We start from the raw sequence: 17181 nt of genomic DNA on the forward strand, positions 1-17181 counted from the left end.
GCTCGCCGTTTGCAAGCTCTGTGAATTTCGTGCGCCGTCCTGTCACACAAGTGACAATTTAGAACGTTCTGGGTGACATTGAAGCTGGGACACGCCTCCCGAAGGTCGCGCATGCGCGCTGGGAGCTCTCTATTCACGTGGGGGAGACGGAGAAGCTTTCAGTCCCGCATTGGCATTTGTAGTGAGGGGAGACAGGAAGACTTATCGCTATGGTAAGTGTTGTGGTGGGGGAAGAATTTCTTTATATCGCACCTTGGTCCACATGACACGTGTACCTCTATTTCATTAAGGTGGTATTTACTTCCTTAGTAGATGTCTGTGTCTCCCCTTGGGGTGAATCTCTTCATCTCACTGACCTCCTCAGAGGAGGAAGGGGGAACTTGCCGCCAGTCTATAGGTGTGCTGCTTGTTTACACAAGACACTATAGATATATTGTATCATTATCCCTTCATTGAGCACGTGAGATAATGGGAGGGGGGGAGTGCATGCATCTCTAAGCCAATAGGAACTATGCATGAGGACCCACAATGTCCTCTGTGACCTCTACATGTGTTTATAAAACATATTGTACTTTATCTGCTCTTATTTTTATATTCTTTTGAGTCTAGGTAGTTTAAGTTGTATCATTAAAGGGGTTGTAAACCTACATGTTTTTTTTTTGTTACACTTATGCAGTGTTCGACGCGCCCTATTCCCCCCCCCCCCCCCCCCCCCTGTTTTACTTAAACCCTGAATTTCCATGAGCGCGGTCCCGCGGCTCTCGCTCCACAGGTTCTCGGCTCTTCATTGGATAGATTGATGGCAACGCAGCCATTGGCTCCCGCTGCTGTCAATCAAATCCAATGACGGGGGGCCCGAGTCATACACTTGGCGTCTATGGACGCAGAATGTATGATACAGGAGTGCGCCAGTAAGGTAACCCCCCTCAGGAAAGAGCTTCCCAGAGGGGTTTATCTAATGTGGGGAGGAGCCGCCGAGGGACCCCAGAAGACAACGTTCGGGGCCACCCTGTGCAAAACAAACTGCACAGTGGCGGTAGGTATGACATGTTTGTTATTGAAGGAAAAAAAAAAAACCTGAACCTTTAGGGCCCTTTCACACCAGTGGACCGTATGTCTGTTTTTTCATCCATCCGTTTATGGATGAAAAAGGAACATACATGTATCCCTATGGGATGGCGGGTCCGATCTCGTTGGTGTCCACTATGCTCCTATTCTGCAGACGGAGGAAAATCCGATTTTTTTTTTTTTTTTTTTTTTTTTTTCATCCGTCTGCAGAGCGGATCAGGTGAACACGGACAGACGGTCCGTGTTCATCTGATTCCCCCCCCCCCATAGGGGAAAGCGGAGATCTGACAGAGCGGTCCCTGCACAGTGTGCAGGGACCGCCCTGTCATCTGCTGGCTCATCGGGGATCAACGGAGCGATCCCCACTGAGCAAGCGAATATATAAGGAATGGATCCTCACGGGATCCTATAGTATCAAAGGGCCCTAAATATCACTTTAAGGCCCCTTTAAGGATTACGGACGTTTGTTCCTTTTTCATCCATCCATTGACGGATGGAAACGGACCTCAATGCATTCCTATGGAAAAACTGACTAAAGATGAACATCTTGCTTCCGTCAACATCTGTTTTTTTGAACAGATGAGAAAGCCCTATTTTTCATCCGCCACAAACAACAAAAAAAACGCATCAGACGAAAAACAAATGGTCAGTTTTTCATCCGTTTTTGCATGGAATAAATCACTCATGAGGGGGGATTTTACTAGGACTGGACTGTACATGGCAACCAATCGGCTTCCATTTTTTCAAAGCTTAAAGAGGAAGTAAACCTAAAGGAAAAAAAAAACCTGCAAGACAAAGGCATAATGAGCTAGTATGCACAGCACACTAGCTCATTATGAAATACTTGCCTTACATCGAAGCCCCCGCAACCGTCCTAGTCTCCCTCTCCGGCCGCCGTCATGTCACCCGGGGCTTGCTTTCGGGTATCGCGGCTCTGGCGATGTGATTGGCCGGAGCCGCTATGGCATCACTCGGGAGCTGCCGGTAACGGCACGAAGACTGAAGCAACGGCACATAGGTGCCATTGATTCAATTTGCCCTAGTGCGCATGTGCCGATGAGTTTGGCACATGCAGACACGGGGGTATCTTCTAAACTGTGCAGGTTTAGGAGATATCCTGGGTAGCTACAGGTAAGCCTTTAATGTAGGCTTACTTGTAGCATAAATTTGCTAAAAAGGGTTTACAACCACTTTAATGGAACACGCTGAAGCTGATTGGTTGCCATGCATGGTTGCTCCAGTTAAAGTAAATGTCCTACGGTCTGTACTTGTGTTCAGCTGCTTTTAGAAGAAATAGAAATGTGTGTCTAAGGAAAGAGTAAATACTCTGAACCAGCGGTCGCCAACCAGTAGTCCCTGGACCAATGATGGTGCACGAGAAAATGTTGGTGATTCCAAGGGGTTTTGCTTCAAATAAAAATTGTGGTAGATGTATACAGCCCAATGTCGTTTCCAGTGTTCTCAATGCTCCTTGACAGTCAATACTGTCGGCGCACATTGATACCCGATGCCTCCTCTGTAGTTCCAGCTTCTGTGAACTCAGAGAGAGGTGCCGGGAGTAATGCAGAGAGCGGAAGGTGAAGGAGGGGGACTTCAAATGGTAGCGCTTATCAGACTGTGGGAGGGAAGATGGAGCTCGAGCACATGGCTGGATAAGGAGGTGAGATCCAATGAAGAGTCTGTGTAAGGCGGCAGAGAGCTGGAGCAGTGTGTGTGTGTGTGTGTAAGCCCTCTTCCACATGAGGTGGACTCTGTCCCTACGAAGTCCGTCGGCTCAGTGGGAGATCTCTCCGTTGATCTCCGCTGAGCTGGTGGATGACAAGTCCCTCTCTGCTCACTGAGCGGGAAGGGGCTTGTGCAGCACCACTGTCTCCTATGGAGAGATCTGATGAAAACGGACAGCATGTCCGTTTTCATCAGATCCGCCATGGACGGATGGGAACGTATGGCCATCCGTCTGATTTTAGCTGTTCGGCTCAGATGTCAACAGACATGTCTCCGCTGACATCCGGCGCTCCATAGGGCATGCCTTTGAGCGTCCGTTCAGCTCCGCCGTCAAAACTGACAGGCGGGCCTGAACGGTCCGGCAGTGTGATCCAGGAGGGGGGGGGGGGGGCAGAGCTCCAGAGCACCAGAGCACTGTGTGTATAAGGCATGTCCAATTCAATGTTAGTGGTCCGCAGGATTTAAAATTGTGAGTTTAGTGGTCCATGTGGGTCGAAAGGTTGGTGACCAGTGCTCTGAACACATTTAAACATATGTAGGTATTTGGAGGAAGATAATCAGCAACACCATACATGCTCTTAAATGTGTTAAAAGTATTTGTGCGCTGCTAAGTGTATATATACAATTCCCACTATCCTTAATTGTGAACAGCTGCGACCATTGATTAGTGACCTCACGCTAAATTATCAGAGATAATAGTAATAAAATGGTGCGCTCATTCTAGCTATTATGTCCTCCCTGGAAAAAATCAACAAAAATACCAATATTATATAAAAAAGATTTCATAAGTAAGGAACATAAATAAATTTCATCAACTGTCCTCGCTAATCACCTATGTACTTATTAACCACATTCAGTGTACCGTGCTTAACATAAGCTACTAAAAAATGTATTCATTTTATAAAAAAAAAAGTCTATATTGTAGTGAATATTATTCCAATCGTGAAAGCAGGAAAAACAGGTATTTCATCCACTTACAGTTGACCCCTGTTCCAATCCGTGCCCAAAATTGCGATCTGTTGTGGAACTATATATACAAAAACCTTCATAGCCACTGTAATGTGAATTGGCCGCTCAACTTTGGGAATGACCAGATTGGTCAAACAGCGCCTTTTTGGTTATAAATGATTCTGAGATCCTTTATCTGTCCATCTGATGTTATCTGTCTCACCACTGATCCTGGTTGGGTACTAGCTAGATGCACTCTTAGTATTTCCCATTTTCTCCAGATATATAAACAAAAGGATATTCATTGTGCAATTTTTATCTAGCACTACCTTACCAGGAGATTGGTGAGACAGATCGCATTAAACTGACAGTTACAGGATCTCGGCATCATTTATAACCAAAAAGGTGCTGTTTGACCAATCTGGTCATTCCCTAAGTTGAGCGGCCAATTCACATTAAGGTGGCTGAAGGTTTTTATATACAGTAATACCTTGAATTACGAGTATAATTAGTTCCAGAAGAATGCTTGTAATCCAAAGCACTCGTCTTATATCAAAGTAAGTTTCCCATAGGAAGTAATGGAAACTCAGATAATCCGTTCCGAGGCCACTGCTTGTCCTATGCAGTACCACATGTGGCCAGAGGTGCGGGGGCTCCAGAGACCACTTGGAGACACTCGGGAACCGCGTGTCTCAGTGTTTCTGAGCTTCTCTGGCCAAATGCAGTACTGCACACCGCAGCGGCTTGCATCCTGCTCGTCTTGCGAGTCAGGATTTAAAAAAGAAAATGGCTTGTATTGCGAAAACCCTTGTAATCCGAGGTTCCACTGTATATAGTTCCACGAACAGATCACAATTTTGGTCACGGATTGGAACAGGAGTAAACTGTATGCAGATTATTGAGAGAAAATAACCGCTCAGCAGTCTTCAGAGAACCTCCTCGCTGGAACCAAACCATGGGTGCCGGCAATGCAATAGTGATGCAAAAATACGAAGGAAACTTGGACAGCCGCACTCCAAAAATGTTCTTTTAATTAAAATCGATCACAAAATGAACATGCCACAGCAAAAAGATTAGAACAAAAGCTAACGTTTCGCACTGTAGCTTCAGTGCTTAGTCATAGCATGTATGCGGATTATTATTTTTTTCCTGCTTTCACGGTTGGAATATTATTCACTACAATATGGACATTTAGTTTGTTTTTTCTTTTTATAGATTAATACATTTTTTAGGAGTTTTCTCAGCACGGTAAACTGACTATGGTTAATAAGTATATAAGTGAAAATTGGGTATTTTTGTTGGTTTTCATGGAGGACATAACTAGAATGAGCGCACCATTTTATTACCATTATGCTATGTTCTTAAATATCTTCAATTTATTGGTACTCCGTAAAAGACAAATGTGTTTTTTATGGAGTACCAATAAATTTAAGATGTATAAGAGCATGAATGGTGTTGCTGACTATCTTTTATCGATTGCGTTGGCAGCTGTGCGACTGGTCATCTTGCACCCAACAGCTACTCGTATAACTCGGGGGTAGTAGCACCTTTCTTCTTTGGATATATATATACTGGTATTTTGTAAGCACATGTTTGCCCCTGTACAGACAGTCTGCTTCCAAAGGTGTACATCTAAACCAGAGGTCTCCAAACTTTCTAAATAAAGGGCCAGTTTATTGTCCTTCAGGCTTAAGGGGTGTCAGACTGGTCAGTGGGAGTAAACCATGCCCCATCATCTTTTCTTGTGGGAGAACTATTGTCCGATTGTTGGAATTGTGCCCCGTTGGTGTCTGTGGGAGGAATGGTGCCCCAAGGACTAGATCAAGGCAAGCAAAGGGCCACATATCTTGCCTACTCTATCCTCAAAAAAAACTATCTCTGGCCACCACCACCTTATCTTCTGCAAATGTTAGCTTAAGCAGCGTGGCTTGTCACCAGCTGTCCTGATTTGTTCTGAGCAAGAGCTCATCGCATGCATGGGGTAATCCTACCTAGAATATAGCAGGCCCCATCATCAACTTCTCACAAGGTCAGTCTGGCTGCTGTCCCATCTTTAGGCCTGCACATGCTCTCATACTTGATTTTACATATAATGCCTCTGAGCAGGTTACACAGCAAAAAGCTGCTCATTTTGAAGACCATTGGGTGTTAGTGAGGAGGGGGTGGTACTGTGGTCTAGAGGATGGTTTTTATATCTGGTCAGAATAAAAGTGCTGTTACGCTGTCATTTGTGCAATTTTACCAAAAAGCCCTTTCTTGACATTAACCTCCCGGGGAAGACTGTAGATGAATCTACAGACGTCGTGGGCTTATAACTTTACATTAACTTATCTTGACCATGGCTGAGCAGCATTCATGTCATGCATAAACCCAATTGTTCACACATTTGTGATCCAGCCAAAGAGAATTAAGGCTAACTCGTGACCAGTTGGGCACATATGTCTGGGATGTCCATTAACCTCTATAGGCAGATGAAGGACATGCATGAGGAGTTGGGAGACCAGCTGGGTGAGCAGATATCATGGTGTGCTTCTGTGGCCTGTATATAAATTTGCAGCCTGGGCCTTGGGAGCTTTTAGCCATAATGTGTCAATATGTACAGAATACTGTCCTAAAAAGCCTACATGTCAGTGGTTTGAAAAAAAAAGGAAGGGAGTTTACTTTAAATGAAGATGCCAGATTTTATTAGCTGTGTAACTTTCAAGGTCATCCAAGGTTATAGAGGGGTAACCGTTTCCCTATTGTGTGGGAAAGTCATGATCAACTAGTGATCCTCTGCTGCTGGAGAACTAACAGAACTAATCTGCATTGCTAATACCATTAAACCCTTTTCTTTAATATTATTTTCCCAGGGCGTCTTTCAGGACAGCACCTCGAGATATTGGCTCCTCCCTCTCCACAGGAAACACCTTCAATCCAAGATCTTTAAAGGGAGGCTCCTCCCAGCACACATCAGTTTTTTGTGTTTCCTCCGACCCGGAGGGAACACCTTCCAGAGGGGAGTAAATATTTTTTTTTTTGTGGTCCTGTGGGACCGCTTCCCTCTTACCTGTCAGGCATCTGCCTGTGAGACATCCGCTCCCCACGCTACCCGTTCGGTGGCGGTTAGTAGCCGGGCTCCCCCTTCCACGGTAGCGTGCTCAGTGGAGCCAACGAAAAGCTGGGAGGGCGTCCGGCGGCCGCGCGCGCGATTCGCGCCATTATTTTTCATACAGCGCGGTCGCTGGTGTGACGCGTCATTTCCGGCGCTTTCGGCTAGAGGAAGGGGCGGGGCGGGAGCTGGTGCTGATTTCTTTCTTCCGGTCCGGCGCAACGGCGCTTTTGGTCTCCGGAGAAGGTGTAACAAGCCACAGGGTGAAGCGCTGGCGTTCTGAGATGGAAACGGCAGAGAATCCAGCGGTGGGGACAGGCACAAGCACCAGCAAGACCTCAGCAGGAAGCAGCACAGTAAGTGTCCTTCCTTTTGGTTTTTTCTGCCCTACGTTTTTTCTTAAGGTGGAGGGTCGGTCTCAACTTTTTTTCTTCCCCCCCCCCAGTGGCTTTGGGGGGCCTGTCTGGGCACTGGTTTGGCTGCTGTCTTTTACTAGTGCACCTTTGCTAGGGGACCACATATGGGAACAGGGTTCTCACTAGGGTCCCCCTACTTTCTTCTGTGCTTTTTTTCAGGCTAAATCCGACACTAGAAGAAAATGCCCATCATGTAGATCAAAGATGAGCGATAGCTGGAAGAAAGTATTGTGTAAAGCTTGCATTGATGTTTTAATTCAGGAAGAATCAGCCGCCATGCGGGATGATCTGATCTCCTCAGCGAAAAAAGAGCTATTGAGCACGTTCCAATCTATGCGTGATTCATTAGTTGCGCCTTCCACCCCTCAAGCATCCACTTCCCAATCTTCGCAGGAGTCAGGGATTGTACCTGAACTTGTTATGGTTGAGGATTCAGGTCCCGGGGACCAACACGGTAGCGAGGACTCAGGGGAATCAGAGGGGGAGGTGATAGGACAACCCTCAAAGTTTAAATTATCCCTGGAGGAAGTGGAAGGCTTAATCAAGGCCATACAGGTTACTTTGGGCCTGACTGAGGAAAAAAGAGATTTAACCTTACATGACCGCATGTATGCGGGTCTAGGTGAACCTAAAGGGCGGGTCATTCCGGTTCATGCAGTAATTTCTGAGGCCATAATTAGAGAATGGCAGGATCCAGAAAAGAAGCCCTTTTTTCCTAAAGCTCATAAGAGGCGCTTTCCTTTTGAGGAAGATTCAGCAGCAGTCTGGAACAAAGTTCCTAGACTAGACGCGGCTTTTTCGCAGGTATCCAGGTCAACAGACTTGGCCTTTGAAGACATGGGGGTCCTTAAGGACCCCATGGATAAGCGTATGGATCTACTCTTAAAGAGGGCATGGCAATCAACCATGAATGGTCTGAAGCCTGCCATGGCTACTACATGTGTGGCCCGGAATCTGGAGTTCTGGATGAACCAGTTGAAAGCTCATATTTCAGCTGATTCATCGAAAGAAGAGATTCTGGATTTTTTTTCTACCCTAACCACAGCTGTAGCCTACATTGCAGATGCTTCAGCAGAGGCTATAAAAATGTCAGCTAGGTCCGCGGCTCTGGCAAATTCCGCCAGGAGAGCGTTATGGCTAAAAACCTGGCCAGGGGATGCGGCATCAAAGAATAAGTTGTGCGCCATTCCTTTTTCAGGAGACCTCTTGTTTGGTCCTGAGTTGGATAGCATCTTGGATAGGACCGCGGATAAGAAAAGATCTTTCCCCGGCAAGAGAAAGAGGCAACCTCCCAGACGTTTTTTTCGTCAGCAAAGAGGGCAAGACAAAAACAACAAACCCCAGGGGGATAGGAGAGGTTGGGCGGCCCAAAAGGGCAAGGAGAAAAAAGGAATCCTTTTCAATCCTCCTGCGCAGCCCCAGAAGTCTCAATGACTCGGTGACCCGGGTCGGCGGAAGATTGCAGAAATTTCTTCCGCAGTGGTCAGAGATAACCCCCAATGGTTACATTCTGAACACCTTGTCCCGGGGGTACGAGATAGAATTTTCGGAGACCCCACCACAAAGTTTCCGGGTAACAAACCTCCCAAAAGATCCACTAAAATCCCTGGCCATGAAATCCTCTTTAAAGGAGCTTATTCAGCAGGGGGTAATAGTGCAGGTGCCTCAGGCAGAACAAGGGTTGGGGTTTTACTCCCATGTGTTTCTAGTGAGGAAACCCACGGGAAAATTCAGGATGATCTTAAACTTAAAACCCTTGAACAAATCAGTCAAGTACAGGAGGTTCAAAATGGACTCTATTTTTTCGGTAAGGAATCTATTGACACCAGGTTGCTTCATGGCGTCAATAGATTTAAGGGACGCCTACCTGCACATCCCAATCGCTCCGCAATCCCAGAGATACCTCAGACTAGCGGTAAGGAGAGGAGGGGTGGTCCAACACCTACAGTACAGGGCTCTCCCCTTCGGGCTCTCATCCTCACCACGGATATTTTCCAAGGTGATGGCAGAGGCCTTGGCCCCGCTTCGTTTACAGGGGGTGGCGGTAATCCCGTATTTAGACGACCTATTGATTTTTGCCCCGTCAAGGGAAAAACTGCTGATGGATTTGTCCAAAGCTCAGAGTCACTTAGAATCTCTGGGATGGATTCTGAATCTTCAGAAATCATCTCTAGTACCCACTCAAGAAATTATTTTCCTGGGCTATCAGGTGAACTCTTTGAGCCAGAAAATGTTTCTACCCCTAGAAAAGAAAGCCAAGGTCCAGGAGACCATTTCTCGGCTCCAGTCCAACCAGCCCATAACTATATAAGACAGGTAATGTCGGCTTTAGGGGTGTTAACCTCGACCATGCCGGCAGTACAGTGGGCGAGACTGCATGTCCGTTGCTTACAGAGTTTTCTTCTAAGATCTTGGGATCACAGTCTCAGCTCCCTGGACAATCTTGTAAAGATTCCATCCCGGGTAAAAAGATCCCTTTATTGGTGGAAGAACCAGCAGGTCCTCTCAAGGGGTCTGTTGTGGTCTTTCCGGTGGAAAAAAGGTTAACAACAGATGCCAGTGCGTGGGGATGGGGAGCCCACTTAGAGAAAGATTTCATTCAGGGCTGCTGGTCAAAAGAGGAGTCGGTTCGGTCCTCAAATTGGAGAGAGTTACGAGCGATCTCATTAGCTCTACAGAGGTTTGCCCCAGATCTGGTAGGCCACCATGTTCAGGTGTTGACAGACAATGTTACGGCTGTAGCGTATGTAAACAGACAGGGGGGCACCAGAAGCAAACCCCTGCTGTTGTTGGCCGAAAGCACCTTACAGTGGGCAGAAAAGAACTTACTATCCCTCTCAGCGGTGCACCTGAGGGGATCACTGAACGTGGTGGCAGACTTTCTGAGCAGACATCAGGTTCGGGAGGCGGAGTGGTCATTGAGTCCAGAAGTCTTTCTAGAAATCTCCAACAGGTGGGGTCAACCGGAGGTGGACCTGTTTGCCTCGAGAGAGAATGCCCAGGTACCTCGGTTTTTTTCCCTGGACAGGCGGGTCGGGTCCCTGGGGATAGATGCTCTGGCGCATCCATGGAGATTTCGCCTTTGCTTTGCTTTCCCCCCTTTCCAGATTCTCCCGCTAGTCCTAAGAAAGATTCAGAAAGAAGGGGTCCCAGTTATTTTGATCGCTCCTTACTGGCCCAAGAGAGCATGGTTCTCAGCAATCCTAGGGATGGCAACGGAACCATGTTGGCATCTTCCTCTCAGGTCAGATCTTCTGAGGCAGGGTCCAGTATTCCACCCGGACGTATCCAGACTCTCCCTTGCAGCTTGGTTTCTGAAAGGAAGATCTTAAAAGATAAAGGTTTTTCAGATCGGCTGATATCTACCCTGTTAAATAGCAGGAAGAAAGTCACGAGAGCCATCTATGCTAAAGTTTGGAGAGTATATACGTCCTGGTGTAATGCTTCAGCCAGGGAGCCGAGCAGTCTTATTGCCATCCTAGAGTTCCTTCAGGATGGAGCGGACAAAGGATTAGCGGTCAGCACCCTAAAAGTGCAGGTGTCCGCCTTAGCAGTTTTCTTGGAAAGATCCATAGCCTCAGAGCCGTTGGTAGCCAGATTTTTTAGAGCTCTCACTAGGGCTAGGCCGCCACGGGTCAAGGGCTTCCCTAAGTGGGACCTATCGGTGGTTTTAAGGGCTTTAGCAGTAAAACCTTTTGAGCCTTTGAGTGATGCGTCTCTTAGGGATGCTACCTTGAAGGTTCTTTTTCTGGTCGCAATAACCTCAGCTCGCAGGGTTAGCGAACTACAGGCCCTGTCAGTAAGGGAACCGTATTTTTCATTATTTTCTGATAGGGTTGTGCTTAGAACAGACCCAAAATTCTTACCTAAGGTAGCCTCAGCGAGCAATCGCTCTCAGGAAATTGTGCTACCCACTTTTTGTTCCAACCCCGTGGGGGAGAAAGAATCTTTTTTTCACATGTTGGATGTGAGAAGGGCTTTGCTATGCTATCTCAAAATAACAGAGCCTTTCAGATGTTCAGAGTCACTATTTATTTTATTTGGGGGCAAAAGAAAAGGCCACCCGGCCTCAAGGGGCACCATAGCCAGATGGTTAAAATTAGCTATCAGGGAGGCTTATTTGCATTCAGAGTTAGTGCCGCCAGAAGGGATTTGTGCTCATTCTACACGTGCGCTTGCAACCTCATGGGCTGAGAGAGCTGGTGCCACCCCGGACCAAATATGCAAGGTGGCGACGTGGTCAAGCTTTAACACCTTTGTACGGCATTATAGGTTGGACCTTATTTCTGCCAAGGATCAAGCATTTGGCAGAAAGGTCCTACAAGCTGTTGTCCCGCCCTAGGGTGGTAAGTCTCTGGTATCCTCTCGAGGTGCTGTCCTGAAAGACGCACTGGGAAAAAGCAAGTTAGGCTTACCGGTAACTTGTTTTCCAGAAGTCTTTCAGGACAGCAGCATCCCGCCCGTATATATAATTATTAATGTGCCACGCTGTGACTAACCTATGTGTTTATGTGTTCCAGCCGGGGCCGGAGGTTTCTCGGTAACAACTGATGTGTGCTGGGAGGAGCCTCCCTTTAAAGATCTTGGATTGAAGGTGTTTCCTGTGGAGAGGGAGGAGCCAATATCTCGAGGTGCTGTCCTGAAAGACTTCTGGAAAACAAGTTACCGGTAAGCCTAACTTGCTTTTTTTGTTGGGGGGGGGGGGGGGGGGGGTTTATATTGTAATTAGCCAGATTTGAATTCTTTTCATGCAGCTGTAGGGAGACTGAAGTTGAACTTCCAGGCTGAAGAAAAGTGTGTGTGGATATATATTATATATAGATAGATGGATAGATAGATAGATAGATAGATAGATAGATATTTTTGCCCACTAAGATTCTGCTTGTCTTCAATCTCTGCCTCCATTTTCTCTCCAAATTAGAACTTGAAGTACTGTAACTCGCCCTTTTGCCATATGTATACTTGCCTGAATCTATCGCTGACACCCTCTCCTGGCCACTGGAGGGTGCCAAAGAGTTTAAAGCCTATCCATCCAAATCCTGCAGTGGTGCTTTGGCATGCCTGCTGTCCTCTTACCATGGGCATGTTCGCCTGCATGATTTGGCTTTTTTTAACATAACCTTTTATTCATAAATTTTTTTAAACATTTGCTCACTTTTCTCTGGTGAATGGGGTGTAAAACCTGACAATTCCAGTGCGACAGCCCCACAACACCCCTCCCATGTTGAGGGCATATGACTCGGTATGGTTCGGAGGGGGGGGGGGGTGTTCATCGCCTCCGTATCCTGATCTGCCGGGCTGCATGCTCGGATAAGGGTCTGGCATGGATTTTCGGAGGGAACCCCCTCAAAACACACACACACACACACACACACACACACACACACACACTTTGCTAGTTTTTAATAGCAGCTCTATATAAACATCCAGTGTGCATGAGGCCTAATTGCACTTCCCCAGAATTTAGATCTCAAATGTTGTTCAAGAACAATATTGTTTTCAGTGCTGCTTCGGTAGAATCTACTCCGCCTCCTAATTGCCCTCTCCCAGGATCCAAATCTCAGTAAATTCCAGAGCAGTGGCCGAAAAAAAGTGTAACAAATTTTTAGTGAGCAAAGATTAAAAAAAAAAAAACTTGCATGAACTATGTGCATCTAAACACCATGTGTAGAGCATGCAAAGCAGAACAAATTTCATTTTTCCAGACCTATTCCACAAATCTGTTTTATATACTTTTATTTCTGCCCAAAAGCTCCTCTGCTGAATGCGTTAGTAGTTTAGTATTTTGTTTTCTGCCTGTACATACTCCTCTTCTAATTTGCAAAGCAGGGATAAGAAACCAAGAGGTTGATTAGTAAACCGTTTGTTCTGCACGCCTGTGACCCATTTCTGTCTAGGCTGGGAAAAGATCCTAAACATATGGTTGGTATCCACCCAGGACCGGCACCTGGCTCAGCCTCTCAGCGAGCTGCTGAGAGCCTAAGCTGGCCCTCCACAGTCGCCAGCTCTCTACACATGCACTGAGAACTGAATGATCAGTGGTCTTTGATCGCTCAGTTCTCAGTCCTAGAGCTGGCTGGAGACAGATGCAGCATCAGACCAGTGTTGCATCCACCTAGTTAAGTATGATTTCTAAAAAGTAAACAAAACCCAGACTTTATCTTTTAACTGTTCAGTCTCCAACAGTTTTGCAGTCACCCATGGTGATTTCCTTCTTGGCATTCCTGTCTATTAGCTGCTTTCGACAAGAAAACTGGGTCAATGTAGGGTCCCCCCAACATATGGGCCTATATCCATTTTATGACATCATGTCACACAGGCCAGTAGTATACCTCTTCTGCTCAACTATAAAATATTTCCTCTTTTTTTTGTGTGGTTGGAGTCCCATCCTTTGGCAGCAGCCTTGGTGTTATCAGCAGGGCTGTGGAGTTGGTAGATAAATGTTCCGACTCCTCAGTTTTATGTACTTCCGACTCCAACTCCCCGACTCCTCTGTATTAATATGCAAATGTATTTTATACATTCCTTGAGGGAAAGAAACGCAACCTACCACAGGACTACTGGCTGGGAAGCCAACAGTCTACTGTATTGCACAGTTTAAGCAAAAGACAAACACAATGAAAACAACGTTTTTTATTCTAAAACATGATTTTCCTAGGAGAATCCCATAGTCATGTTTAAAGTTTAAGCTAACAATCGGAGTTTACAAGTTTTTATAGCCTTAGCTAAATGACAGCAGTTTTTCCAATGGTTTACAGCTTCAGTCTTGAACTATTGGCCCTCCATTCCCTTCACTTATACAAGTGTCTCACTCTCTAGTCCTGCAAAAAACATATTTATTTAATCCCTTATCAGTGAGAGGCTAGGTTACACATGGGCGCTGCGTTCCCTGTAAAAGCAGAACACAACACTATGGAAAGTATAAGTATTGCAGCTCCTAATTGTGCGTTGCGTGCCATATAGTGAAGCACATGAAAAGCATGCTTCTTCACGGTCACTTAACGTGTTCGTTTTGCGGTTACGTGAGGCACTGCATGCATTGGTCTTTATTCTTACAGTAGAGAAGTCATTAATTATAACTTTTTGTGAATTGGGACATTTAAACTTGCTTTTTTTTTTTTATTCCAATCTAAATTTAGTAGGAGTCGGTGCATTGTTTGCCGACTCCAGGTACCCAAAATTTCCTCCGACTCCTCGACTCCGACTCCACAGCCCTGATTATCAGATCAGTGAACATACATCTTCTGAAAAGTCAGCTGACTCTATAGCTTTCTCCATGGCTATTTGCCATGTATAACTAATCTTCTATGTGGTTGCCTAATGTACAAATGTAGCCTATGCCTCTTCAGGTCTGCAATCCTGGGTTCTGTCTCCACCAAGGACACTGTGTGCACGGACTTTGTATGTTTGTTTTATGCCTGTTTTCATGGTATTTCCCTCTCTCCACCCTCCCCCCTTAATATGAAACAAAAACTGTTCGACAGTACCAGGCATTCTAGATTGTAAATTCCTCTGGGGTAGAGACTGATGTAAATAATACTATTAAAATCTGTAAAGTGCTACATATGTTGGCTTTGTATAAACATAGACTGTAAAGTACATGGAATGTAGCATTCTCTTGTGATCTGTTCTTCAAATAACTGTATTTCACCATGTTTCCTGATGCAAATGTGTGTAATGTTGTAAAAATTTAAATGCACGAGTCATAACTCCCTTTGGCTGCGTGTTATGTAAACACCCAATTTTGTATTATTAAAGGACAAGTTCATCTTTTTAGAAAAAATAATAAATGGCCTTTTTTAAAAAAAATAATTATTAGCAGATCGCTGGTGCCATGCAGGTCTCTTTTAGATCTGTCAATATATCTGTGTGCTGTACATCCCATATGGGCAGGCAGATACTGACAGGAAGAAATCAATGAACTACCTCAGCGATGTGGAGGCTCATTGAGAACTACAAGCTGAAAACCGCAAAGGATGTTGGTGGCTTCATTCATACACGTGGATTTTAAAAAGTGACCGCTAGTACAGGAAACTTCTTCCTGTAGTGCGGCTGCAGCATTGGGAACATGTTGCACCCTAATAACGGGTGTAACATGTTCCCAGAGGTGAACTTATCCTTTAAAAACATGAAATTGTATATAAAAGCTCAGTTTCCAGACATGTATGGGCTCATGCACATGAATGCGTTCTCTAGTACAGCATAAACAAATTGGTATATTTTTGTGCTTGAGAGTTCCTGGTGCTGTGTACAACCACCCATACACAGATGGCTGCATGTAGCTATGCACTAATACTTGCAATAAGCAGCGCATGCCAACATACATATGTTTTCTAATGCAGAACTAGAACTCCCAGCCACGAAAATACTGTACAGGAGAATGTGCCCATGTGCATGAACTCCAAATGTTCAAAATATTTCAAATGAAATGGTGCAAGAACCATTTTACATTACATTTAAAGCGGAGTTCCAGGCTTTTTATGTTTATTAAAAGTCAGCCCCCCCCTCCCCCCAAAAAAACATACCAAATGTGGCATGCAAGGAGTGCTTAAAGCGGAAGTTATACTTTATATACCGCAGCAGGGTGGCTCTGTTGTGCGAAACCACGTACCTGTAAGTTGTGTCATGCAATAGATAAAGCCGCCAATGCGTGTGTCCGGCGGAACCGATGTCGCTTCACAGAGAGGCAGAACGGGAATCTGCCTAGTATCAGGAACAGCGATCTCTGTGTTCTGCCTGTCTGTACGCTCTATAGTAAGGCTTACCTGTAGGTAAAATTATTATCTCCTAAACCTGTACAGTTTAGGAGATATTCACTTTGCATACAGCCGCTGATATCATTTGCTCATGCGCTATGAAGGCCCGGCTGATGCTGCCGGACCTTGCTGGGTAGAAGACTTTGGGGCCATGAACCCGGAAGAAACGCAGAGGAAACATGTCGGCTCCCTCGGCGTGGACCGGGTTCAAAGGCCTCGTTCTAAGGTAAGTATTTCATAATGAGCTAGTATGCGCTGCATAGTAGTAGCTCATTATGCCTTTTGCCTTACAAGTTTTTTTTGTTTAAAAAAAAATGTAATGTTTTTTCAGTGCAGGTATACAACTGCTTTAACCCCTTCCCTGCCAGTGTCATTTATACAGCCAATCAATATATGCTTATTGGTTTTTTTTTTTTTTTTTAGTTTTGTTTTTTTATCAAAAATATGTAGCAGAATACATATTTGCTTCAATTGATGACATTGAAGAAATGTTTTATATGTATTATAGCAGAAAGTAAAAAAATATATGAACAAAATGTCAAAATTGTCCATCTTCTGTTTTTATAGCGCAAAAAATAAAAACTGCAGTGAGAGAGCGCGCTCTATTTGTGGGGGGGGCCTCAGTTTTATTTGGGTACAGCGTTGCGCGCCCGCAGAATTGTCAGTTAACCTAACGCAGTGCTGTATCGCAAAAAATGGCCTGGTCATTAAGGGAGTAAATTCTTCAAGGGCACAAGTGGTTAATGAAGAAGATGGGGCTAGCCAAATAAATTCAGCAGTGTCAGCATTCAGACATTGCAGTGCACTCATATTTTAGCACAGCACAAACCCTTACTTCATGCTTTGGTGTGGTGTGCCAATTGGGACACTGTTCGGTTTGTTGGCATGGCTTCCTTGCAACAGAACAGCTTTCAGGACTGAGAAGTAGATCTTTTTTATTATTCTGAATTCATTTTATGATGCTCCACTTTGTATTTATTCCTTCTTTTTTTTTTTTTTTTTTTTTTTTTTTTTTTTTTTTTTTTTTATTATTATTTAAAAAAAATATTTTTACACCATGTAAATCATTTTCGTTATCTGACCCATGTGCTTGTTGGGATAGAAGAGACATAATTTCCCCCTTGAGCTGTTCAGTGTACTTCTAGGGCTATCCTTTGACATTGACTGTTGATGACGA

General features: G+C 45.1%; 1 protein-coding gene across 2 annotated transcripts in view; it reads left to right on the forward strand.

Annotated features, from left to right (window-relative positions):
* The first annotated feature begins 102 nt into the window (after positions 1-102).
* LOC120943686 (MOB-like protein phocein) overlaps positions 103-17181 on the forward strand; it is an 88059-nt gene continuing 70980 nt past the window's right edge. For both annotated transcript variants that reach the window (XM_040357130.1, XM_040357129.1), the window contains exon 1: positions 103-212. In XM_040357130.1, the coding sequence (XP_040213064.1) occupies positions 210-212 (3 nt within the window). In that variant the 5' untranslated portion in view covers positions 103-209. The remainder of the gene's footprint in view (positions 213-17181) is intronic.

This window comes from Rana temporaria, chromosome 6 (assembly GCF_905171775.1).
Source record: "Rana temporaria chromosome 6, aRanTem1.1, whole genome shotgun sequence".
Taxonomy (NCBI): Eukaryota; Metazoa; Chordata; class Amphibia; order Anura; family Ranidae; genus Rana; species Rana temporaria.